This window comes from Rhamphochromis sp. 'chilingali' (assembly GCF_963969265.1).
Source record: "Rhamphochromis sp. 'chilingali' genome assembly, chromosome: 4".
NCBI classification, from domain to species: domain Eukaryota; kingdom Metazoa; phylum Chordata; class Actinopteri; order Cichliformes; family Cichlidae; genus Rhamphochromis; species Rhamphochromis sp. 'chilingali'.
Genome location: NC_137948.1, coordinates 10,481,098 through 10,506,427, shown reverse-complemented (window position 1 = coordinate 10,506,427; position 25,330 = coordinate 10,481,098). Strand labels below are relative to the sequence as shown.

Here is a 25,330-nt window from a genome sequence, read left to right as displayed (position 1 = left end):
GTGAGGAGTTTGAAGTGTTAGAATTAGTATTTTTTTTTCCTATAACACCAATGTTGCAAGATACTTAGGTTTTAAACATTTGAGGAAGTTTTTGGCTGTTATCTTTTAGCACATTTATTAGAGTGGTTTGTATTTAATAGTAATAATTTAAATAAAATGCATTTACATTTCAGGTGACTTCTGTTGAACCGTCGTACTCAGTCTCTGCATCGTGCCCATTGCGGGTGGTGGCTCCACTGGGCCTGACAATCCTCCATCCCCCTGTGCAGAATGGCACCCTCTACATTCAGTCCAATGACACCCGGCTTCTACTCCGTGTGCAGTCTCGTGACCCAACAACGGTATCTTGGCATGGCAGTAATCATAGTGCCACTTTCAAGTCTGAATGTCCCCTGGATTTTTTGTCCAATCCAGCACTCTGTCAGCTGGGGGCAAACCCAGGATCTGGTGGTGTGGTTGCAGAGCCCAGCCAGTTTGCAGTGCTGGATCTTAGTCTGAAAATGGAGGAACACAAGGATCCAGTGAAGGTGGAGCTGGAAGCCCACAATAATGTAATAGAGGCCAGCCTGAAAGTGATTGTTCACCTGGAAAAGCCACTGAGAGGATTGGTGGTGCAGCCACATCCTGCACGCAGGGTACTGATGGAGTCAGTTGTGGTGAGTTATTTTGCTTATAGGCTTATTTGAATGACAGTTTTATGAAGAGATCATAATTCGTGTTTATACCCTGCATTATGCTCTGTGTCTATTGTAGAGCTACACAGCGTCAGTGCTTGAAGGCTCTAACCCCACATTTAAATGGACAGTGGATGACAAGCCCTACTTCACTTATTATAACACTGTCCTCAATGTCATCTACCAGAATGCTGCTATCTACAAACTTACAGTGAGTTTCTGTCTCATCTATGAAGTCAAACTGTTGTCACACCTGGGCTTACATATGGACACATTATGACAATTTTTAAAAAATAAATTGATATGTAAAACATCTGTTTTTGATACCACTTGCATCAGATAGGCTGTGTTCGCTCATGCACCTTTGTCATTAAGGTGTAGAAAAATTCAGAGGTGTAGTGTGTTGCAGTGAATGCGTGAAAATAGCTACAGAGAACGAAGACAGTCATCTTTTCGAATATGGAGCCAATAAATGTCTGGGAAATGAATTTTAAACTGAGAAATGAACTGTGTGATTGGTTATCAGAATAACATAGCGGTTGTCGTTGTAACAGCTTTTTATGCAGATGTGACACAAGGCTAATGTCATACTGACTATGCGCTATCTTCCCAGGTGACAGCCATGAACCATGTCAGCATGCTCACAGACCATTTCAACGTAACCGTAGACCGGCTCCAGCCCATGGTCAACCTCACAGTCAGGGGAGTGCCAAATGTGGTCCCCCAGGGCTCCACTCAGACTCTTACTGCGTCGGTGGTCATGGATATGTCAGTTTCTGCCACTTTCCGGTATGAACACCAGGGTGGATAGATGGACAGCGTTATTTACAGTGATCCCATAACTGCCCATTTCTATCTCTATTACTTTTATTATATTTTTAAGGCTGAGTGAAAAACTGTTTGTTTGTTTTCTCTATTTCTCTTATGCTTTGCTCTTCTTTTCTGTTTTTCTCTTCTTGTGTGCCATAATAGCACTGCAGCAGTCAAGTCAAAGAGAAGCCTTGGATTTATAACTGTGCGGTTAGGGAAGATTGCTGACAAGAATTTTCCCCTCTGTGCGGCTGTTTCCCCTCTACTTTTTTTTTTCTTCATTTTTTTCTTCCACTCTTTGTATCCCACCAACTTTGGAGTACTCTCTCACTTAGTTTCTCTGCACTCTCACCATTTTTGGTTCTGAGAGGCTTCCTCAGTTCCAGTTTCCACTTCGCCTCATCCAAACCCTTTATTGCATCGTCAGAAAAGATTCCCACTTTCCATCTCTCCAGTTAGTGCGCCTGTGTTTGTGTGCATGTATTGGTAGTACTCGTGTTGTCTTTATAACCTTGTTTACACATTCACTTTGTTGGTGCCGTAAACGACATAAAGAATGTTGCTTTTTTTTATTTGTAGATTTCTGATAATGTTTTTGCATTGTATCATGTTGCAGATGGTCTTTTGGTGATGGAGGATATAAGGAATTTGAATACAAGCCTCCCTACTCTTCCTCCCTCTTTTGTCAAGACTCACCTAATCAAGTCCTCCTAAGCAACAATATTACCTATAATTACTCTCAGCCAGGTAACAATAACAGCTTTGAAATAAAAAAGCCTATTTTTGTGTGTTTTGTTTTTTTTAAGCCTGAAAGTAGATAATAGCTTACAAGTTATGATAATCAGGTTGAATAAGTTGAAGCCTCTCTCCCCTTCAGGGCTGTCTCCTTATGCATATTGGACATTTCACAGCTGTTTTGAATACATCAAAAGAAGCATGTTCTTGATTGTGCGCCTGGACCGTTACACTGCTAGTTCTTCCACTGAAGACTGTTTTTTAATTCTCAACATCAAAGTCCAATCTGTTTTACACCAACGTTATCAGACTGACTGGCAAATTTTAGGTGCATGGTGAAATTTCAGACTTAAATGCAAGAGGTCAGATTGGGACCTCTGAGCCAGCTCAGTGGAGCAAAATCCAAAACTATAACTGAAGAGCTGGAAGAGGTCCAGAAGTTAAATTTGAGCTAAATTTAAATCATGCATGTTTTTATTTGTTTGTGGACAGAGTCACAGAACTTTATGATCCAAACATGTACAGAAAATATCTTCTTTTTTCATGATTTTCCCATTCCCACCTCTTTTTTTTTTTTTTCAGGAATATACACCGCACTGGTATCAGTTTCCAATCGTTATGAGAACATCACTAAGAGCATCAACATGAGCGTCTACAGCATCCTCACTCATGTCAATATACAGACGGAGCCAGCACTTCTCCTCGCTGGCAAATCAGCTTTTTTTGAGGCTCACCCTTTGCCCACACCGTATGGAATTCACTATGAGTGGCACTTTGGAGATGGCTCTGTCACTCAAATAGGTCGCCGTGTGCCGCACACCTTTACAGAGTCGGGCAACTTCACTGTTTGTGTTTCAGTAAACAACACCATCAGCTCTAATAGTGCCTGTGCTGAGATGTTTGTGTATAAGGAGATTGAAGATCTAACAGCTAAAAGCACTTCTCCCACAGAGCTTCACAGTCCTACAAAGGTGTGGGCACACCTTCGTTCGGGTAACAACATCACATGGACATTCGCAATGGGTGATGGAAAAATTTATACTCAATCTGAGCCTAACGTGTCACATACCTATACGATAGATGGTAACTATACAGTAAATGTGACTGCTATGAATGCTGTAAGCTCTGGATGGACAATCCTTCCAGTTCAGGTGTTTGTCTTCCAAGTTATAAGAATGGAGCCTTCTGGATGTGTCCGAGAGCAGACCACTGTCAACTTTCAAGCCTGGGTGTCTGGTAACGCATCAGCTCACCTTTATGAATGGAGCTTTGGGGACGGAAGTCCCAACGAGACACACCGTGGCAACCCCAGAGTCTCTCACACTTATTTGGCAAGTGGGAATTACCACCTTTCCTTGCTCCTTTCCACTGGTTTGAACAAGACCACCAAGGCCAATTTCTTCACCTGGGTGTGTGTGCAGCCAGCTTTGACCAACATCAGCCTTACCCCTGAGAAATCCCATTATGCTGTGGGAGACGAAATACAATTCTGGGTTAGAGCTGAACCTCAATTTAACTACAGTTATCAGTGGGACTTTGGTAAAGAGGAAGACCCTGTGCTCATTCATGGTTCAGGGAGTATGGTGACAGCATTTAAGAACCCAGGTCTCTACATGGTGACGGTAAATGTTTTCAATAACATCTCCAGCAGTAATGCTAGTGCTGTCATTGAGGTTCTGATGCCCATTGGACCAATTGTCATTCAGCATAATGGCACAAAGTATAATAATTTGACACTTGGAGCACCATACACTTTTATCAGTTCTTCATTGGCCTCCAATGTCACTTACACCTGGAACTTTGGAGATGGAAATCAGCTTACAGGACAGAATGTCCTTCATACCTACAACATCTCTGGAAAATACAATATCACGTTGAAAGCAGCCAACACAGTTAGTCAGAATGATACTACTTTAACAGTTATTGTGATTGCACCAATCAGTGGGTTGAGAGTCAATGCAAGCTTGGTAAAAGTCCCTCTCAACGAGTCAGTCACCTTTGAAGCCCAAATGGCAGACGGCGATCGGTTAAATGCGCGGTTCTCTTGGATACTGTGTGACCACTGTACCTCAATCCCAGGGACCTACAAGATGTATTACACCTTTCGTTCAGTTGGGACTTTCAACATCATTGTGACGGCAGAGAATGATGTAGGAACAGCACAAGCAAATATCTTCCTGTTTGTCCAACGTGAGTTGGAGGGGCTGCAGATTTTGGCAGAGGAGACTGGCAGAGAGGGAGGCACCAGATTGGATGGTTGTTGCTTCCCTACAAACCGAGGTCTCAAACTTCAAGCTGGATTAAAGGAGGGCACCAACATGACCTTTACTTGGAACATCATCAGAGAGCTAGATCCTGACAGCTCATTCAACAAAACTGGGAAAACCGTTCAACTGAATTTTCCCAAGCCTGGTCCTTGTATCATCTTACTCTGGGCAGCCAACCTTCTGGGCCAGCTCTCTATCAACAGAACCATCCGCTTTCTAGAACCAGCCGGAGATGTGCACCTTCAGATCAGCAAAAACCCAGTGGCAGTCAATGTCTCAGTAAATCTCACAGTACTGACTACAGAAGGCTCAGACCTACAGTATCGTTGGTCTGTAGATGGGAACTGTTGAGGTCTTTAATGAAGTTAGCTCAAAGACTGTGTCAAAGCGTGTCAGTGTCCAGGAAGTAATTTCTGGCCTAATCTTCTCAGTCACTAATGGGACTCAGGACAGTTACATAGCAACGGGTGTCAGCATCTTTCTACAGGGGAAGGTAGTGACAGGAACCAATGTGACATGGACATGGCTGCTGGATGGAAAAACAGAAACGGGAAAGAAAACATCTGTAATTTTTCAGGAGCCAAAGATAGCCACTGTTACTTTGAATGCCACCAATGGTGTCAGCTCGCAAGTGTTTTCAAAGGAATTCTTTGTTCAGGAAAGGATTGATAAGTTGGACTTTAAGGCAAGTAAGAACGTTGTAGCAGTGAATGAAAAGGTGGACTTCATTATTTCCATGGCAGCAGGTTCGGACGTTAAACTGATTCTCAGCATCAGTGGCGATGCAACTGTTCACGCTAAGCCTAATCAGAACTACAGCCACGTATTCAGCAGGGTGGGAACATACAATGCCAATCTCACTGCTCACAACCAGGTAACGTAAAGGAAAAGGTTAGATAATGTACATTGTAAGAACAAGTCAGTTTTACTCAAGATATGAGATAAAACATATATTTAAACAGATACTAAATAAAATACTGTCACTTAGAGCTGGGCGATAGAACGATAACGATATGTATCGCGATATAACTTTTACTCGATAGAGAAATTAAGCTATCGCGATAGACCTCGCCGCTCTTGTCCTCTTAAAAAAAAAAAAAAAAAAAAAAAAAAAAGTCAGCCAATCCAAATTAAGTAGCGCAGAGCCGAACCAATCACAGCCGCAGCGTCACATCGCGTGACTTGTTACGTACAGCACAAGTGCCAAGCCGCACGTGTGTTTGTTTGGGAAGCAGCCAGCGGGTAATGGAGCCAGCGCGTAATGGAGAAAATGAGTGTGCCGACTAGAAAAATCAACCGAGCGTGACCGAAGGTTACAGAAGAGAAAACAGATGATGGTTCCACTGCCGGAGAGATTGTCGAACGGAAGAGCCAAAGAAGTTCCGTAGTGTGAAGGTATTTCGGCTATTTCAAGTCTGACAAAAAACAGAGTAGCGTGCACTGTAAATTGTGCCGAAAGCAAGTCTGGAAATACAATAAACTGGTGCATGCGTCACACTGTGCGCCACGTTATTGTTTCGGTGAAATGAATTTCTACAATACTGTTACTGTTAATTCTACTCTCTGCAGTGTTTAAATGCTTACATATACACACAGTTACTGTCCGTCCACACATACGACTCTGTTCTGCTTCTATGCCGCAGCTTTGTTTACTTTTTCCCACCGAGGCTTCTAGACTTCTGATTGGCCAACATTTCTTCACGGTTAGGAATCTAGCGCCACCTGCTGCTTTGGCATGTTCATAGCAGCGTTTTCCTTCATTTCTGCCTTTATGTGTGGACGGGATTATTTTTTAAAACGAAAACGGAAAATCTCCGTTTTCAAAAATACCCGTGTACGTGTGGACGTAGCCTCAGTCTCTGACTGGAAGCGCTAATTCGTCATTCGGCTTTTGTCAGACTAAAGTAACTGTTAAAACTGTTTGAAAAGCTAAGCTATACAACAAGGAGAGATTGAGAATTTCCTTTTAGTTCTCAGTTTATTTGATATTGACAAAAGTTAGTCAGTTTTGTCTGTTCTTCTGTAAAACAAACTAAGATTTATTTTTAGAATTAATATTTTGTTTCTAAGTGGAATTCACAATTTAGTAGTTGTTTCGTTTGTTCTATTTTGAAACTTAAACGCTTTAGCGGCTTCCTTTTGTGTAGTTTGCAATATTTGCCTTTATCTATCTGAAAAAGTCTCATGTTCCTTAAGTACATCTACCCTGTCGAACTTATTATGGGAAATAAATATTTAAATAAAAACAAGCTGCTGATTATTTCACATTTTACTTGTGAGCAACGGCACATTTAAATCTTACAAATATAGTTATTTGGCTTATATCGTGATAGATATCGTTATCGCCTGAAATGAAAAAAACATATCGTGATATGAAAAAATCTCATATCGCCCAGCTCTACTGTCACTTGAAATTCAGTCCCCATCATCACCTTTTTTAATGTCCCAAATGTGTTCATCTAGGAAGTATATCATATAAGTTTTCAACATAGTGCCCTTTATAGAGTCAGTGACAGCATTTTTCTGTTTTTTCATGTTTATCAGGGAGTTTTTGAATGTTTTGCGCTGCACTATAAGGGGCAAAGTAGAATAATCAAAATTACTTATGCTAACTGGACTGTAGAAACATATATCATACCAGCATTATGTTAAAACTAATACCATGTATTGATTTCATGCAGAAATAAGAAATAAATTATTTATAGTGCTGTCGTTCATCTCGTTAAAATGACGTTAATGCCATAACTGCATTAACGCGGCAAATCTCCGTTAGCGAGTTAGTGCGGATGGCCCTGTGCATGGGGCTGCACGGCGCTAACGCGTTAACGAGCTAACCGTGCTAACGCGTTAACGAGCTAACCGTGCTAACGCGTTAACGAGCTAACCGTGCTAACGCGTTGACGCCGTGCAGCCCCATTCACGGGGCGATCCGCACTAACTCGCTAACGGAGATTTGCCGCGTTAATGCAGTTATGGCGTTAACGTCATTTTAACGAGATTAACGCTGACAGCACTAATTATTTATTAAATATGTTAATCAAATCGGCACAATTCCCATATTTGTTTGCCTTGTCTCTCTGTCCAGGTCAGTTCTAAGAGAATCAATCTCCATGTTGAGGTGATGGAGCTGGTACATGGGCTCTCCATTGAAGGAATCTCAGATGCAATCGCAGTTGGTGAAAATAAAATGTTTGTGGCCAAAATATTGGCGGGCAGTTCTGTTACTTATCTGTGGACTTTTGATCTGCACCATCACAAGTCATCACATATCGGCAAAGAGGTAAACTTGGTTGCATATTAAAATTTTCATAATATCGACATAAATATCACAGTATAACAGGCAGTGGTTTGCTGTATCTCACTGAATCACATCATTCCAGGCACACTACACTCCAGAAGAACCAGGTAATTTGACCATTCACCTGAAGGTTTTCAACAGTCTGCAAGGTCAGGAAGTCACCAAGTGGATATTGGTACAGAATGTGCTGAAGTCTGCAGATCTGAATGCTGTGCCAAGGAATACTCTCATTAATAAGACGGTGAAATTTAGAGCCTACATCCTCCCCGTATCTTATCCTGTGGTGTGCTTGTGGCACTTTGGCGATGGCTCTGCTCCCGTTCGTACAAACACCACAACTGTGGGATATGAGTACAGACACAAAGGACACTATCTGGTGCAAGTATGTTTCTTTGAATTCCGTTCTATCTGTATCTGTTAGAAGATACAGCATTTTTTTTTTTTTAAAGAAATAAACCTAAGTACTGTGATTTTATGAGCTTGTTTCTGTTCCTTGGTAGGTAAACTGCAGTAACATGGTGAGCTGGGTGTTGGCGCAGGTGGAAGTAAACATCAGTGTGTTAGAGTGTGAGGAACCAGAAGTCCATGTGGTTCAAGCTCCACGCTTGTCCATCTGGCGCTTCCAACCCGCTTTGGTAGAGGCCAATGTGGATCTGAAAGGCTGCATACGCTACGGAGCTCAGTACCTCTGGCAGATTTTCTCAGGATCCTCTTGCGATAGTGAAATCATGAAGGACCAATCAGTGACCCCCGGAGCTACGATTCGTCTGCCGGTGGAGGTGGACATGCGGCGGCTGCAGCTGTCGTTGCCTAAGATGGCTTTGGCAGCAGGGAACTACACATTAGTGTTTTCTCTGTCGTATGAAGGTGTGCCTCTGAGGAAGGCTGCCTGTCTGCATTTAAGCATCGTCTCCACTAGGTCAGTAGAAAAAATAGTAACCAAGCATTCATATAAGTTTTTTCTGTGATGTCGATCCTTTTTTCATTATTTACCCTGATTTCAGCATGTGACATGTTTTCCAAACATATTATTATAATAGATTCTGTATCTGTGAGACAGCTCTGGCTGTTAGCACAGTTGCCCCATGTACCTGCTGTGCAAATCTGTTGTTTTGAACTGTGAATCGTGCAAAGCTACTCTGGTAGAGTCCAAGAATAAATAAATACAACAGTCTATCTCAAATCAAATTTAATAACCAAATTTAAGGAAATGACTCCATTAATATTTCCTTGAATGTCTTTGTGACATTCACTGAAAACGAGTCTGTTTCCTCCCTTCACAGCATGATTGGAGAGAGGTGCTGTTGGTGTTCTGCTCACGTTGTTTCTTATGCGTTATTGATCCTACATGTTCAAATATATGAATTTCTTTCCAATTTATCCTTGAAAAGTGCAGCGATATGGTCCCTGAACATAAAATAAAAATGGTTTTGGAGGGTTTTTTTTTTTTACCCTCTTAAATTTCCCATTTTCTTCTTTCGTTCTTCTGTCTTCTAAATCAAATATGGGGATCTATTCACTGTGTTGGAGATAGGTTGGGGATAGTGGCTGGTATAAAGGAGTTTAGATGCTGTTGATGGTAGAACAGACTAAGCTGATATTTAAATGAAATAATTTGCACATCCCAGAGGAGGTTAAGAACAGAAAGGTGAGAGATGGATGGTAAAGTGATATAATAATAAAAAAGGACTTTAAAGAACAGGGACTAGAGGCTTGGAGAGCAGAGGACATTGACTATTTCACAAGAGTACTGATACTGTAATTTTAAGATGTGACTTAAACATCACAGGAAGTGACAAAGAAATGAGAACAGCAGGAAAACGTGTGACTAAGAAGAAGTAAGCTAACAGTGCAGAAATGTAAACCTAAACTGCGAAAGAAAAACTTACAGTAGAAAAAAGTACAGTACTTGCTTTACATGTAGTTCCGCACAACGTACTGTTGAGGTTTTCTTATTAGTTTCTTATTCCACATTTCTCTACTTAAGTATTTTTATATGCATTAATTGTAGAAACATAGCTCTAACTTTACTGTGTCAATGAAATGCAGAATCAGTTCAGTTCTGCATAAGAGATTGCAAGGAATTTCTTGCTTAATTTGAACCCTTTTTCTTTTTAGGCTGGTGCCGATTATAGAAGGAGGCACCTACAGGGTGTGGTCAAGAACACAAGACCTGCAGCTCAGTGCAGAAAAGTCGTATGACCCTAACATGGACCAAAGCAGACAATCACTACTCCACTACCACTGGGAATGTCAAAACACCTCAAAGGTAAGGACAGGGAGTAACTAGGTTGCTTTGGCCTGTTGTTGGTCATTCTGTTGATAACAATTGACATGTCGTGGAGCAACCTTATTGTAGCAGATAAGGTATTAGTGTCATGCATTACATTTGTGTCTAAAACGCAACTGTCCTTGCCCTGCTGGTCAGACAACAGTGTCCCATCATGTCTCTTAGGTTTCTTTGTTTTGCCTTTTTTTTTTTAAGTCTAATAAGTAAGAGTATTAGGGCTGTGCAATATGACCAAAATCTCATATCCCGATATTAAGACATCTATCGTCCGATAACGATATAAATCACAAAAATGTAACATTTTCTGTAAATTCTGTGAATCTCGGGCAGCTCGACTAGCGTGAAGTGTTTCCAGCTGCGCGTCATGTAGCTGGAGTCGAGTGTTTTAACCGATGCATGAAACGATACATTTTTAGACATAAGTTGTAACGGCCGCCGTTTTCTTTGTGAGTATTTATTACACAGCGTGCTGCGGGGAAAAGCCCGTAAATATTCTGCATCTTTCACGTGATTCAGTTTATTTTGAAAAGTCTCAACAGGATCTTGAGCTCTATTGTTAAAAGTTTATGTGGAACAAGCGGACACGCGGTGGTTTTACCGTCGTTGTTGCTAACGACAACGCATAAAAACAAACGCTTGTCTGTCTGTAGTGTGGTTATATAAAATATAAGAGAAAGAGAGAACTTTAAGAAATTAATATGGCCACTACAGTGACCATCAAAATAATGAAAAAATATTGCCGTAAACAGTTTATTTTGCGACACCACGGAACAAACGATAGCGTAAAATGAAACCATAGATGTTTTTATATCATCATCCGATATATATCGTTATATCGAACAGCCCTAAAGAGTATTACACAAACTTTGCTCTCAGAAATTTTTATTGCAGTTTTTAAGAGTGAATTCATAAAACAGGGATTACATAACAGTCCCAAACACTGCAAATACCTTCAGGATTGGTGTGAAAAAGAGAAATTTTCTTAGGATAGTTTGTGTGCATTGTGTTAAATTGAGTTGAGTGTATGCTGATGTGTGTGTCCATTTAGTGTTTTTCACACTTAGTGCTTTCTTGGCTGGGCGGGAACACATTCTGCCGGAGCAGCAAAAAAACCCGCAATATAAGACCCAGTGGGATGGGAGTGTCCAGAAGAGTTTGTGTGCATAGTTGTATTTCCATTTTCATGAGGACCAGTTTTAGTGAAGAACTTTTGAATGAGACAATTGAAGGTGAGGATATTTGGGCCAGGCCAGTATGTCAATATGACAAATGTTAGAGAAGTACAGGGCCAACGAGGTGATCGCAAAGATAGTTGTGCAGAGATGTACGGGTGTCCATCTGAGCACATAGGCATTTAAAGGGTTATGTAAGTGTTTAGAGATAAACTATGCATTCCACAGCTGGTGCTTTGCTCCCCACCCTGACAATTACACAGTCCACATAAACACATACACACACTCACACACAGTTGTGCAGTACTGTTGATTAAAAAAAGACACTCAGTTCAAAGACTGAAAGAGGAATTAACAAGATCCCAGGTCTTGAAGTGTTCAACACAACATTCCTGACCTTGAATACAAACACAATTGAACATGATGACAGAGGTGGTTAATAAAAGATGAAATAACTGACAAATCATCTTATAAGCTACATTTTACATGGCAGCGGATCTTTGCTTTGTTTCTTAAATACAGCGCACAAAATCAAATATAACGTCTGTGACCATTTTTACTTGGCTGTTCACTTGGTGACTATTTAAGTTGTGTTACAAAATTTACCATACAACTACAGTTGTGAAAATTAGGAGTTTGTGCTGCTTACAGGATGGGAAATAAACTCGGCACACACAGTATTACAGTCATTAAAAAGATGTTGTGTTTTCAGCCATGGAGGAGAACTTGTGTGGGTCTACTAAACACTAAACTTGAACTGCTCTTCTATAGAAATACATTTGTACCGTTGTTATCCACACTTTGTCTTTAGATTGGCAAGCGATGAGTGGTATACAACGAATGAAGTTCAACACAGGCCATTCTGCTTCAGGCTCTGTGCACGCTCACATAAAAACGGATGTTTTTCAGGTCAGGCGACTGTTCGGGCACACAAAATGATCTTTATGAGTGCTGCCTGCTCCAGTCAGAGACGTTATCAGATAATGATGACGATAAAATGGCGAGAAGGTGTAAAGAATATAAAAATTAACCATAAAGTAAAATCCAACACTGTTGCAAATAAGAGAAAATATTAATGGTGCAGAAAATCAGTAATCTCGGAACCTGTCACTCAGAGTTTTAAAATAAACATTTCAATTCACGTCAGTTATTTCCGTGCTGACTGTGCTCACAGTGCTGCTATTTACATGTGTTTCTAAAGTGTGGGTGCACATCAGAGCTCTGAAACGTTTAACTGGATGCATTTAAAAATTAAATGTAACTTTGTCGTTTGCGGGTACCTCTTTACTTTTTCCCCATGTTTGTCTGTAGATAAAATAATCAAATATATTTAAACTCTTATCAAATATGTTTTTTTAAGCTACTCTGGGACTTAAAAGTTGGATAAGCAATTTTATACATATCAAATACATGAAAGTGCAAGATTAGGTTGGACTTTAAAAAAAAACTCATTTTAATGTTAACAGGAAGTGTATTTACTGAGTATTTGATTGACTTTATCCTTGTGGTAATGGTCTGTGGTTTTTAGCTCAGCTGCAGGAGAACAGGTTGGGCAGAATGGTATGGGAGCAGTGCCAGGTGACTGACTCACCTGTTGCAAGCTGGCTAATCAACCTCTCCTTTTATGCAGTAGCATGCTGAAACCAGATGACACACATGCTGAGACTCATAGATGATGGTGGGCTTTTGTCCAAACTTAGGAGAAGATATTCCTTTAGCTTTGCTTAGAGTTGAGTGTGCCTCGCCATGCCAGGCAAGCTCCAGTGGAGCACACAGGGTTTTAGTTTATGCAGTATGTGTGAACACTCACCAATAAAAGTCTGTTTGCTGCTCTACCCGGTCTCTGTCCGTGCCTGTGCTGATGGGAACCCACGGGCAGCACAAACCTCTGATACAGCCTCTTTTAGTACTACTGAAAAATCCAAGCCACCAATTAATAATTGACCACGTTGGTGTGTTTCTTACCCTTATTCCAGCCATTATTATTGTAACTTGCTTTTCACAAGTATCTATCAGAGCTCTCGTCACCAATTGGTGAACAACACAGCAACAAGGCTGCTAAAAAACAAGGCAGCACTCTCATATCACACGTATTCTCTCTTCCCGTCACTGGCTTCTAATGAGCTTAAGAATCCACTTTAACATCCCATTATTAACAACTGACAACATGGACAGGCCCCTACTTATTTATTGGAGCTACTGAGACCTCAGATTTTCAGATCATCTGGTCGAGATCTCTTAATAGTTGCATGCACCATGTTCTGCTACAACCCCAAAAGTGATCAGACTTTTGTTGCTGTAGCACCCAAACTTTGGAACAGCCTTCCTGATGCTGTCGGGTCGGCGATTTATTTGAAACAAGTACTGGAAACTTATTTTTGTAGGTCGGCTTTCCCTTAATCTCTCCCCAATTATTTTGGGCCATAGTTTACAAATGCAAGTGTGTTTGTTGGAATGAATTTGAGACTGTGTGGAACAGGATTTTGTACAACTTGACAGACAGACAACATAAATAAAAAATTGCTGCAAATTTCTTCTTTTCAGGGTCCAGAGCACTGCTCCACCCTGAACTTCGGCCTGGGCTCCAGCGGCCCTGTGCTGGGGATCTCTGGCTCAGAGCTGGAGGCTGAGGTTGAATACACTTTCAAACTGACCATAAGCAAAGACGGCCTGGCACCAGAGTCCACCACACAGACTGTAAGTCTCCTTTTATATACATATTAAATACACATTAATAGCATCAGAAAAGTCAATTGTCATTAAGTTATACACAGATTTTTCTCGGTCTTTATATTTTCAGCTTTCCCAGTTTCTTTCTATTAATACTTATTAATAATGCTTCTTCTAAAAAATGTTTCACAACTTTTGGTTAATTGATCACTGGTGAAAGATATTAATTAGTTATATTAGAAAAATAATTTAATTTTTTGCCATATGTACTGTTGAAATGGTTGATTCACATATTAAACATGACCAAAGTTTGCAATTAGTCTCTATAAGCCCAAATGTTCAGCATTCAGACAGCTTAAAACTGAATACTTCTGAATATTCAGAATGTTATTCTGAATATTCTCTGCATGAGCTGGCTCAACAATATCTAAAACCCTAGTTAAAGATGATGAGTATCAAAACAGCAGTTATCAACAGCTGTGTTAATCCAGGATTTCTGCTTCCAATTCTGTGCACACTCATATAAATGTGGGGTTTCACGGGTCACACAAAATGATCCCTATGAGTGCTGCCTGCTCAGAGACATTATCAGATAATGATAAAGTAGTGATAAAAATCTATAAATGCCATAAAGATTTAGCAATAAAATACAACAGTGTTGAAAATAAAACAAGAGATTAATGCTCAGAAAATCATTAATCTTTTAGAGATTTAGTGTATAGAACGGTAAACTAAACATTTTAATTAAAGTTAATTGTTTTAATGCTGAATAAGATCTTGGCTCTTTATTTTAACAGCTTATTTAAATTGATGACAGCAGATGGGAGCTCTGAGATTTTTACTGGATACATTTAAACTTTAACATTTACACACGTTCTGCATTATCAAATGGATACATGAATGTTTCAGTGACATACACCGTTTCCACAGCTGTATCTTTACAAGTTGGCATGATTTGTGATGTTAGTAAGGTACAGTTTAACAAGTTGCACATATAATATGCACTCGCCCAGCAGAGACTCTACGTTGCATTTAAAACATGTTGTAAACAAGAAGCAATCAGAGAGTGCAAACCTTCGCCAAGACAGCTCAGTGTCTGGCCAATATTTACTTTGAAGTGTATTTTATTTTATATATTCATTATATTATGTTCATTTTCTTTACTTTGTTCTTTTTAAACATACTTTAAGATGTTTGTAGTGCAGTTAAAACAAGTGCAAGCGGCAGGCTTTTGTTATTTACAATGCTGAAACCCATTTTAATATACTTGACATAATTTTGAATATGGGATTTTAGTTTTTATTAATGTGGATATAAATAGTTTCTTTGAAGATACAAAACATTTTGGGGTCAACTTGAAAGAAAGGCACTTCAAAGGCTGGATGCAAACTATAATGTGATGTTTAGAATCCACATATACCTGCATTATTTCCTAAATGTTGCCAATACAAACAAAGGCGGTAGCATTTTAAGTACAATTTTAAAGATAAAAGACATTTTATATAAGTTTGAGGTGCGAGGTCCAACGTAATATGGTATTAAGAATTCCTATATATCACTCCCCATATGCCTCTATGTTATTAATACAAACAATGGAAGTGTGAAATATAGTTTTAATAGTAAATAGTTCTGCATAGTATTATTATCACTTTCACCTTGAGATCAGTCTGTTTACCTTGAATGAGAGGTCAGATGGGACATGATATTTTAAATCTTTATATAGTACTTTCTTAAAATTGTTTGAGCTATTGTGTTTACAGACGGTAAGAATGACACAGCTGCAAACACACCTCAAAAACAATCTTCTTGGTGGATATAATAAAAGAAACAACAAAACGCTACTAGCCGATTTTAAACTTTGAACATAACTGTTTCCAGTTTATGTGTTCGGCACAAGTTACCACAGTGATTTAGCGAGGTAAAAATAGGGCTACTTTTAGGACATTTAAGCTCAACATTTCTCTGTAAGAAATTCATCTCACTTTGTCGTACAGCCCTCTGCTTTTCTAACTTTGGGGCAGCCAATCAGAAGAAAAGTGGTTTAAAGAGAGGGGAAAGGGAGCTTAAAGTGTAAGGCAGAGCAAGAAGAAAAGAAATGTGAACAAAAAAGCTGTTGTGATCCAGCCATAACATGGCATGACACAAGTGTTTCCTATTGTAATAATGAACCATGGCAAATATTTTGAGGGTTCCAGTGCAGACTGCAGATTTGTGGTCCAAGACTTCTTGTTCTGTGTGCTGATCACTGTTTAGAAATGCAAGTAAATAAAAAAGGATTAAACACGAACTTTTCTTTAAATAATAGTTCAATAACAATTGGGGGAAACAGTTTTTTTTTTTTTTTCCTTAAAGATTGTGCATATTCATATACATACATCAGATTTAAGCCAAATGTGCACATATATAACGTTTTCTTTTCAGGTGGTTAAATGTTCTCTTTTCAGATCTTGGTGACTGCATCCCTGCATGTCTGTTTTTGTAACAGGTGCTCGTCCAAAGCGGCCACATTCCCATTGTGTATCTTGAGTGTGTGTCCTGTAAGGCCCAGTCGATTTACGAGGTCAGCCAGAACTCGTATGTCTACCTCCGAGGAACCTGCACCAACTGCAAGGGCGTTCTTCGTGTGGTAAAAGCTCACAGAAACACTGACATCAAGCTTTAAGGGCAGAATCTGGCTAAAAATGTCTTTCTATGTCTCAGCAAAATGAGGTCACGGCACCACAGAAGCAACAGTGAAGTCAACGTTTCCACGTCCCTTTCTTCTCTTTCTTCTTCTGCTGCCCCACCTCTCTCCTTAATTCAGACTTTCCCTGGGATTCGTGATGCAGGCAGTAGTGTGTGGGCGTGAGAATGAGGTCATCCCTTAAGCTGAGCCAGAGAGAATATGTTGTGTTGAACTTACATAAGGAAACAATTTGAAAGACAAAACAATCATTGAGTTTCTGGAGTTTGAACTGCACCTACCAGCTGACATTGCTCAGCTGCAGTATAACCAATGTCACTTTGTTAGGATTACACTATACTTTCCATACTGACTGGAGTATATTTGAATTTTGGACTCTCTACACATATCTGACTCAATATGTGTAGTCATTACATACTAATATGTCTTTAGTAAAGGGAAAGATCCATCAGCTTGAAAAGAAAAAACTTTAGCAAGTTTTGTCTCACTTACACATCATCAGTTTTAACATTTAATCATTTATACAGTACTTAATGCAATTCTAAGTTATAAGTAACTTAACTTGTCTGTCTCCTAAGAAAAATGTCAGGTTTGTCATGCATGTGGACGCTTTAGAAATATTGTACACATAAATTGTAGGAAAAAGTTTCTCAAGAGGAACTAAATTATTAATAAGGAAAAAGCTAAAATTACGCCTCTTTTGAGCACTTTAAGAATACCTATTTTATTATCATGATGATTTAAAAGCTATCCATCTTTAAAGGGCATAGTTTGACATTTTAAGGAATACACTTATTGGTGAGAGTTACATCAGAATGCCTCCCTCATGTCTAGTAACACTACTCTAGATGTAACCAGTCCAACAAAGCGTGTCGCTGTAAACTTTTATCCGAGTACAGTGGTCCCTCGCTATAACGCGGTTCACCTTTTGCGGTCTTGCTGTTTCCTGGATTTTTTTGTGCAATTTTGCGTGTTTTTTTTGTTTTGGGGTTGTTGTTCTTTACACTGCATTGTTTTCTGCGTTCTGATTGGCTGTAGACCATTGTCAGTCAGTCTTGTGCTGTGTCTCCTGTACAGTATAGAATGCGTTCAGCTTATCAAATTATCTAAATCTTCTATCGCTAGCAGTGTGACTCTGCAGTGCTGTACTGTATGTTTGTAAGTTTTCTCCAACAATCGCAAAAATGTCAGTGAAACGTTTTGCACCGTCAACTGCACCTACGAGTGCCTTTGGTTTCATTCTGTAATTATTTTTCTACAAAGGTTTGAACGTTGAGTCTTTAAACAAGAGAGAAAAGTGTGAAAATGTTCATGCGATATTTTCACAAAAACATAATTTATCAAAGCATTATGTCTGGATACAATATCTAAAACAAATGAGGACATTCTTGTCTATAAAGTTTCCACTCGCTGAGCAGTTCCTACCTTTTGAAAATGATCTCTTATCTCAGTCTCCTGTCCACTCTTTCTTACATATTTCTCCATCTCTGTTACATTTTTTTTTTCCTCTCGCAGATTTACATTTAGCTCCTCAGTTTTGAGAAGAACTACACCGAAACTATGGCGTTATTTTTGTGCCACTATTCTGAGCGAAAAGAAGAAATTGAGCGCACGTAAAAAAAAAAATTGCAGGTGCAAGTGTTGCATTTTGAGGAGAAATTTATTTTGAGCGAAGAAAAGCTAAATTTGAGTGAACAAAATTCATTGCTGCGTGCAAAAAATTTATTTCGGTGTTTGCTATTATCCATACACACACACGATAGCAGCCCCTGTTGCTCAGTTTTTGCATTTGCATTTCAAAATAAATTTCTCCTCAAAATGCAACACTTGCACCTGCAAATTTTTTTTTAAGTGCGCTAAGAATAGTGGCACAAAAATAACGCCATACGAAACAGTTTGTTTGTGTGGTGGTTGAGCTGTTTGAAAAGTTGTGTTTTGAAATGACCTGCCGCTTGAAAATTTTCATCTGATTATCCGGCCAACTGTCAAACTGTTTTATAATGGCGTGCCTTTTATTCCCAACTCATCTTTTCAACTGCAACTCAAGCAGGAAAAAGCACACTGGTGTCACTGATATCACTGATGTCACTAATATCAAGAGCAGAGAGTTATAGGCTGTTTTCCTTCTCTGTCTTAGCGCTGGAGTGCCATGACGCTAAAGAATGAGACTCTGGTCCTAGACTCCTCCTCCACCACGACAGGAAGCGACGGTATGAATCTGGTGCTACGGCAGGGGGTCCTGCGGCATAATGATTCCTATGTCTTCACCCTGCATGTGACTGACAGCAGCTTAAATGGCGAGGGCGCTGCTTCTATCACACTGCATCACAACAAGGCCCCGGCTGGTGGGGAATGTCACCTGAGAGCTGGAGGGGAGGCAGGAGTGGCCTACGCGGATCTTGATGGTGAAGGCAGGAGGATACGCACACTGCTGGACCGCGTACACTTCAACTGCTCTGGTAGGAAGAAGGAAATGTGACTTAAATCTTTTTAATTATCATATCCTTTATAGGGATTGTTGTCTTTTGACCCTGCATTGATTTTAACCCTTTAGGTTACAGTGATCTGGGTGACTCTGAAACTACATTGCTGTACAGTCTGCTAGTGACACGCTGCAAAGAAGAATACTGTGAGGACTTTTGCGTGTACAAAGGAAGCAGTCCAGAGCACTCGGCCTTCCTGCCTCCAGGTTTCAGCATAGCCCAACATCATGTATACGTGTACATCACAGTGGAGGACCACCAGGGAGCTGCCATCATGCCTCTTAACAAGTAACTCTACTTTACTCGGTTTAGTTCACTTATGAGGAGATTTCAGTCTGAATCTTTTTGAGTCACTTTTAGCTACCATGGTGTTATATTACTGAAATGTTTCAAGGAATCACTACAATCCCCAAGGTATTTGCTCAGTTGTTGAGTTTCATGGCATCTAGAAGCAACATGGCTGTTATTGTTGCTCTTCTTGTTCACCAGTGACTGCTGTTCCACGTGCATATAGTGAAGTTTCAAATTCTACATTCAGTTGTTTTTTTTCCTGTTTGTGTCCAGGACCATTGAGGTTGTACTGCCAGATCCACCTTCTGGATACAGCAGTCTTCCCCACTGGCTTTCTGATCTGACAGACAGCAAACTCAAAAAGCTGCTGGAGCAGGGAGATTCCCAGAGGGTCAGAGAGTTATCATTGGTTCTTATTACAGTCCTAAATGAGGTAAGAGAGGCCTAGCCATAAAACAGCGATTAATGCAATCATTTGTCAAGTCACACAACAGCTGATAACACATGAGGAGTAATTATATCGGCATTTACTTTCTTCCAGTATGAGCAGACCAGTCGGTCGTCACGCGTATCCCAAGATGAGCGCAATCATAGAGTCAGAGTCCGCAGCAACATCACAAGAGCTCTGACTGCTCTGGATCTGACAACTGTGAGCGATATCCAGCAGACCTCCGCTGCTCTTGCACAGTGCACGGTGAGCAGGATGAGAGAAAACGGGGTCATTTTTAAAGGAAATTATTAAGGCTATTAACAGAAGAGGAGAGCCAAGAATACAAACAAATCAGTTACGAGTGAATGTGCATGCATCTTTTTTCCAGGCGGTAAGTCGAGAGTTCATCTGTGAGGAGTGTCAGAACAGCACTCTGAACAAGCTGGAGTCCATGCTGGACATTCTGCAGACAGACACCAAGCAGGGCGTCGTCACTCCGACTGAAATAGCTGACAACATCCTGAACATCATGGGTAAGAACGAAACTGCTGTGTCACTGTAAATGCATTATTAGGACAGTGTTGCTCATTTCTACATGAGGCTCTAACTGCAACACTAATTAGGAACTTCTACCCAGTCAGATATCTTTGTGTATTTTTTGTTAAGTTGAGGATATAGCTTTCTAACTGCTCTTACTTATGACTAAATAAAATAGGTGATCTATAAAGGAACTAAAAATTGGTTTATTTATTGGTCTAAAAGCAGTGAATTTGTGTAAATTCAGCTAAACTAGAGCCGTGTAATGCTCACTAACACAACGCTTCCAAATTCTAGTAAGTGGTGTTGTTGAGTAGATTACATAACTGAATGAATCTGCTCTCAAAAATCTATTTATGATTTTATTTTTCCTTAAATAAATGAGCAGTCACCAATACTGTGCGCACCAACAGTTCAAGAACAAACTAGTTAAGTTTGGTCTTTTTATTTATTTTTTTTAATTTATCGTATGTCATATTTTCTCCTTTTTTTTACAAGGTGATCTGATCCATCAAGTCAGTCAGTCAGCTTCCTACTCGTACCTCCATGCTTATTTGGATTCCCCCTCACCCCCGTCCATCTCAACCCCTTCTTCCTCTGGTGAAGAGTATGGAAACGCCGTGTTAGACACACTGGAGCCACACCCTCTGCGTGTGGCAGCAAAGGCTTACAGTCTGTCCTCGGTGCTCATGTTGATCCTCATGCACGGCCGCGTACTCAACGAGGAGCCTCTCGTTCTGAGGGGAGCTGAGATAGCTGCTACGGGAAAACTGGCAGACCCCCAGAGTCTCCTCTGCTACCATGGCAACAACAGTCCAGGTTTGTTTGTGCATTTAGTGTCTCAGGTTGGAATTTTTCACTATAAACTGCAGAAAGTTGGACATTATAAACTGTAACTGTGAAGAATCATGTGCATGATGACAGTGTTTAATTTCCTCTCTCTTCATTTTACCAGAGTGCCAGCTGTTCTCCATCCCCCGAGCTTTCAATAAAAGTCTGGGCAGAGCTGCTGCTGGAAAAAGCATCATGCAGCTACTTTTTCAGGTTTGTTCATGTTATTGTCAACCAGACTCTCGAGTAGAATAAAACTCAAGCAGCTTTCTGAGGTCCGAGCTTTTGGCCCTACAGGGATTACTTGTACATACACTGACATCACTCTTTGAACATCAGAAAACACTTAAAAGAGCAGAAACGTCTGAGTCAAGTACAAAATTCTTCTTTTGAACCTTCTCCTTAGATGGCTGTCAAAGAACTTGGCAGCGTGAAAGCTGTTTGTGCCGAAGTCTGCCATCAGCACATTCACTGAAAGAGTTTGCCTGAACTGTGTCCTTCTCTTTGGTCTTTTTCAAATTCTGTTTTCAGATAAAAGATCCTCACGTTCACTTTTACTGACTTTATTAACTTTTTCCATCCAGGTGGAGTCCAACCCGTTCCCCTTCAACTATGTTGCCAACTACACCATCTCTACCGAGGTGGCATCCATGGAGTTTCGCACTGAAAATGGAACCCAGATCCCAATCTCTGGTCTTGATGATAGTCTGGCCATCACAGTTGCCATTAACAATAGTAGCATTGGAGAGCTGGGTTCTGAAGGTTCTGGTACTGGAGGAGTACCCACAGCGGGGGCCGTTAACATCAGCCACTGTGACTCTGTCATCGTTAGGGTCAGCGCAGGAAACAGCAACAGACAGGCAGGGCTGTTTGTGCAGCTCAACTTCACCATCCAAGGTGAGCACTCACATTTATCACAAACATTAGTAGGTAGAACTGAGCAAATTAATTTCTTTAATACAAAAATATGCTTGATCTCTTGGTTTCGTTCTTTTGGTTTGTCCCCTTATTTGATGCCACAGCAGATCATCTGCCTCCACCTCACCCTGTCCCTAGCATCCTCCTCTGTCACATCAATCCTCTGCATGTCCTCCTTCACTATAACCATGAATCTTTTCTGTGGTCTTCCTCTTTTCCTCCTGATTTGTCCAATACATTGACTGTCCTCCTTTGTGCATCTTCAGACCGTGTCAGCCTTGCCTCTCTGACTTTGTCTCCACACTGCTCAGTCTGAGCTGCTTGATGATTAAGCTAATAATCATTTGGAGGTGTTTTAAATGTATATTTATTGTCCAAGTAACTGGAATTTAGCATTTTTTTTTTCTTTAGGAATGAATGAAAAAAAGGATTTCGTGTTGTTTTTAGCATCTATTATAGTTCAAATTAAAAGATACATATGTTATTATATTGCCAGAAATATATAATTGTGACTCTGTGCAGTACTTAACTGCAGCATATGAATGCCTCGGTATGGATTCTGAATGGGTTTGCGAACATACAGCTATGTCAATGGCCAGACAATAAAATTATGTACTTTATATAGTATAGATGAAATAACAGGGCGAGTGAACTTGAGTTCATTTTGTATATTGTAAAGCTGTCTGGTCTTGTCATTTGGTGACTAAGTTTGTACTTCTAAATGTAAATTGTGTCTTTGTTTGTTTCTTTACTGACTGTGTATTTTTGTGTTGGTGTTACTGTCATTATTTTCATTTCTTTTCTAGATTTAAAAGAAAAGTATGAAAGAGAAAAGAATGACAAAGAGGAGCCATTCATCACCGCCTACCTCCATTCCCACGAACAACCCAATGAGTTCAACTGCACAGACACAAAACGTATCACTCTCAATATGACCAGCGGGCAAGATCTTGACCACAGGGACTACACCTTCTTCCTGTCACCAGAGTAAGAACTCTGTTCATTTGCAGCGTTATAATACAGTGCGCATTAAATATGCAGTAACTTTGCTATGGCTGACATCTCCTGTCCTTGTCTCCTGTTTATCTCCAAAAATGTCACTGTTGCTAAATAGGACCTACGACACCACTCTGGACTACTTCATCAACGTGAGTACGCCCTGCAGCTCTGAGTCTCTGCCCGTGGATGTTCGTCTGGAGGTCGGGGTGTTTGCTTCTCTGTGTCAGTACTTCAGTGAGAGTGAAAAGCAGTGGCGGACAGATGGCATGGTGCCATTAGCAGAGACCAACGCCAGCAGGGCGGTTTGCCGTACCAAGCACCTCACATCCTTCGCCGCAGGCCTGTTTGTGCCAACCAATGCCATCAGTTTTAAACTGCCAGTCAGTATCTCACTAAATACCAGTCACAATTTGTGGATGTGCACTAAATAAACAAAACCACTTAAACCATTTCCCCCCTCCTTCAGGAGCGTTCAGGGGCACCAAGCCTGGTCGTGCTGTTGGTGTGTCTATTGGGCTTAATATGCTATATTGTAGCAGCGGCTATCTTACACAAGTTGGACCAGCTGGATCTACGGCGTGCTGGTGTGGTTCCACTTTGTGGCCGAGATGGACTCTTTAAGTATGAGGTCCAGGTGAAAACTGGCTGGAACCAAGGGGCAGGTGAGATAAAACGACGTAACAGGTAGATGTCGTTTTGACGTCATTTTTGAAACTTTGCCAATATGTTCAATATGAGCGTCATGTGTCACTGTAACCGTGTGTGTATGACAGAAAATAAGGCAAATCATAACAGTTCAACTTCAAATTTTAAACTCAATAAAATCAATTCCTACATCAAGAAATGAAGAGAATTCATGCAAACTGCCTCTCTCTTCCATCCAGGCACCACGGCTCACGTGGGAATCAGTTTATATGGGCGTGAAAGCCGTAGCGGACATCGCCATCTCGACAGCAGAGGGGCTTTTGCCCGCAATGCACTCGACATCTTTCATATTGCGACAGACACCAGCTTGGGCAATGTCTGGAAAATACGTATTTGGCATGACAATAAAGGTAAAGAGACACACAACAGAAGGAGCCCAAGCAGAGTCTGTATATTAATGTTTATCCATCATTTAACCATTATTTGCTGCCCCTTCTTCAGGTCTGTCTCCAGCATGGAAGCTACAGTATGTCTTGGTAAAAGACTTGCAGACAGGAAGCAGCCACTATTTCCTGGTGGAAGACTGGCTGTCAGTGGACAACGAGAGAACTCATGGACAGGTGGAGATGGAGGTGGAGGCTTCAGGTAAGGAACTGCGATTAGGTGGCGTGTAATTAAATAATTAAAGATTGAGTGTAGCAAAACAACTGCTTGATGCATAATGCAAGCTTGTTCGCTTTCTATTTTTTGCTCCCAGAGGAGGCTGTGCTTCTTCAGCTGCCTCGCCTCCTGCGGTATGAGCTGCAGAGGGCACTGTGTGAGAGTCACCTGTGGGTTTCGCTGTGGGAGAGGCCCACCCGGAGCCCGTTCACCCGCCTGCAGAGAGCCACGTGCTGTGCTTTGTTACTCCAGCTCTTCCTGTTGGCCAACACTCTGTGGTACAGCATTGTGGTGGACAAGCGATACGGGTGCGTGAATGGGTGTGACGGGTTTTTTTTTGTCTTGTCTGTCTCTCTTTGTAAATTCCCACCATGCAACTTCTAATGAATGCAATCATGTCCTTCAGCCCGAGGGCTGTGTCAAGGTCTTCATCATTAAACGGCGAGACAGTGGCAGCAGGCGTGGTCACCTGTCTGATCGTCTACCCTCTCTACTTGCTTGTTTTCACGCTGTTCAGAATGAGCCGCAGCAAGGTAACCCAAACCTTACCAAATGTGATATATGATCAAGCTTTCTTGTCTTTCAAAGGCCCTGGATAAAGCAGAATATTTCCTCTGTCATTGTGTATCTGTAAACAATAGTGTGTGACCGTGGAGCAGGTGCCACAACAAGTGGACCAGGAGTCAGTGGAGATCGATGACTTCCTGGACAACTCCATGGCTGGAAGTTCCTTCCTCTTTTTTAATGGCGAGGTAAAGTCTGTCACGAAAACACGGGGTTTAAAAGTCACATTTGGGAAAGATTCTACTTTCACCTTTTCAGGTCATTAATGTTTGTCTCTCTCTCCATCCATCATCTCTGTTTCCTCAGACCAACTCAGAGGAGACCAACGTGGACTTGCCCACTCCATCAACTAAAAGGTAAGCATATTTATTTC

The 25,330-nt window shown here is 40.8% G+C and overlaps 1 protein-coding gene across 1 annotated transcript in view; it reads left to right on the top strand.

Moving 5' to 3' along the window:
* Positions 1–25,330, top strand: part of pkd1a (polycystic kidney disease 1a) — an 83,511-nt gene that overhangs the window by 38,307 nt on the left and 19,874 nt on the right. Inside the window, 29 exon segments of the mRNA XM_080879927.1 lie at positions 174–656; positions 754–885; positions 1,288–1,463; positions 2,101–2,231; positions 2,802–4,830; positions 4,832–5,360; positions 7,572–7,766; positions 7,867–8,166; positions 8,285–8,703; positions 9,903–10,053; positions 13,791–13,943; positions 16,402–16,542; positions 18,737–19,058; positions 19,154–19,370; positions 19,647–19,806; positions 19,915–20,067; positions 20,192–20,336; positions 20,839–21,159; positions 21,296–21,384; positions 21,756–22,068; positions 22,896–23,076; positions 23,204–23,468; positions 23,555–23,750; positions 23,973–24,143; positions 24,235–24,378; positions 24,491–24,701; positions 24,800–24,926; positions 25,035–25,145; positions 25,264–25,313. Of these exon segments, the coding sequence (XP_080736053.1) occupies positions 174–656; positions 754–885; positions 1,288–1,463; positions 2,101–2,231; positions 2,802–4,830; positions 4,832–5,360; positions 7,572–7,766; positions 7,867–8,166; positions 8,285–8,703; positions 9,903–10,053; positions 13,791–13,943; positions 16,402–16,542; positions 18,737–19,058; positions 19,154–19,370; positions 19,647–19,806; positions 19,915–20,067; positions 20,192–20,336; positions 20,839–21,159; positions 21,296–21,384; positions 21,756–22,068; positions 22,896–23,076; positions 23,204–23,468; positions 23,555–23,750; positions 23,973–24,143; positions 24,235–24,378; positions 24,491–24,701; positions 24,800–24,926; positions 25,035–25,145; positions 25,264–25,313 (8,015 nt within the window).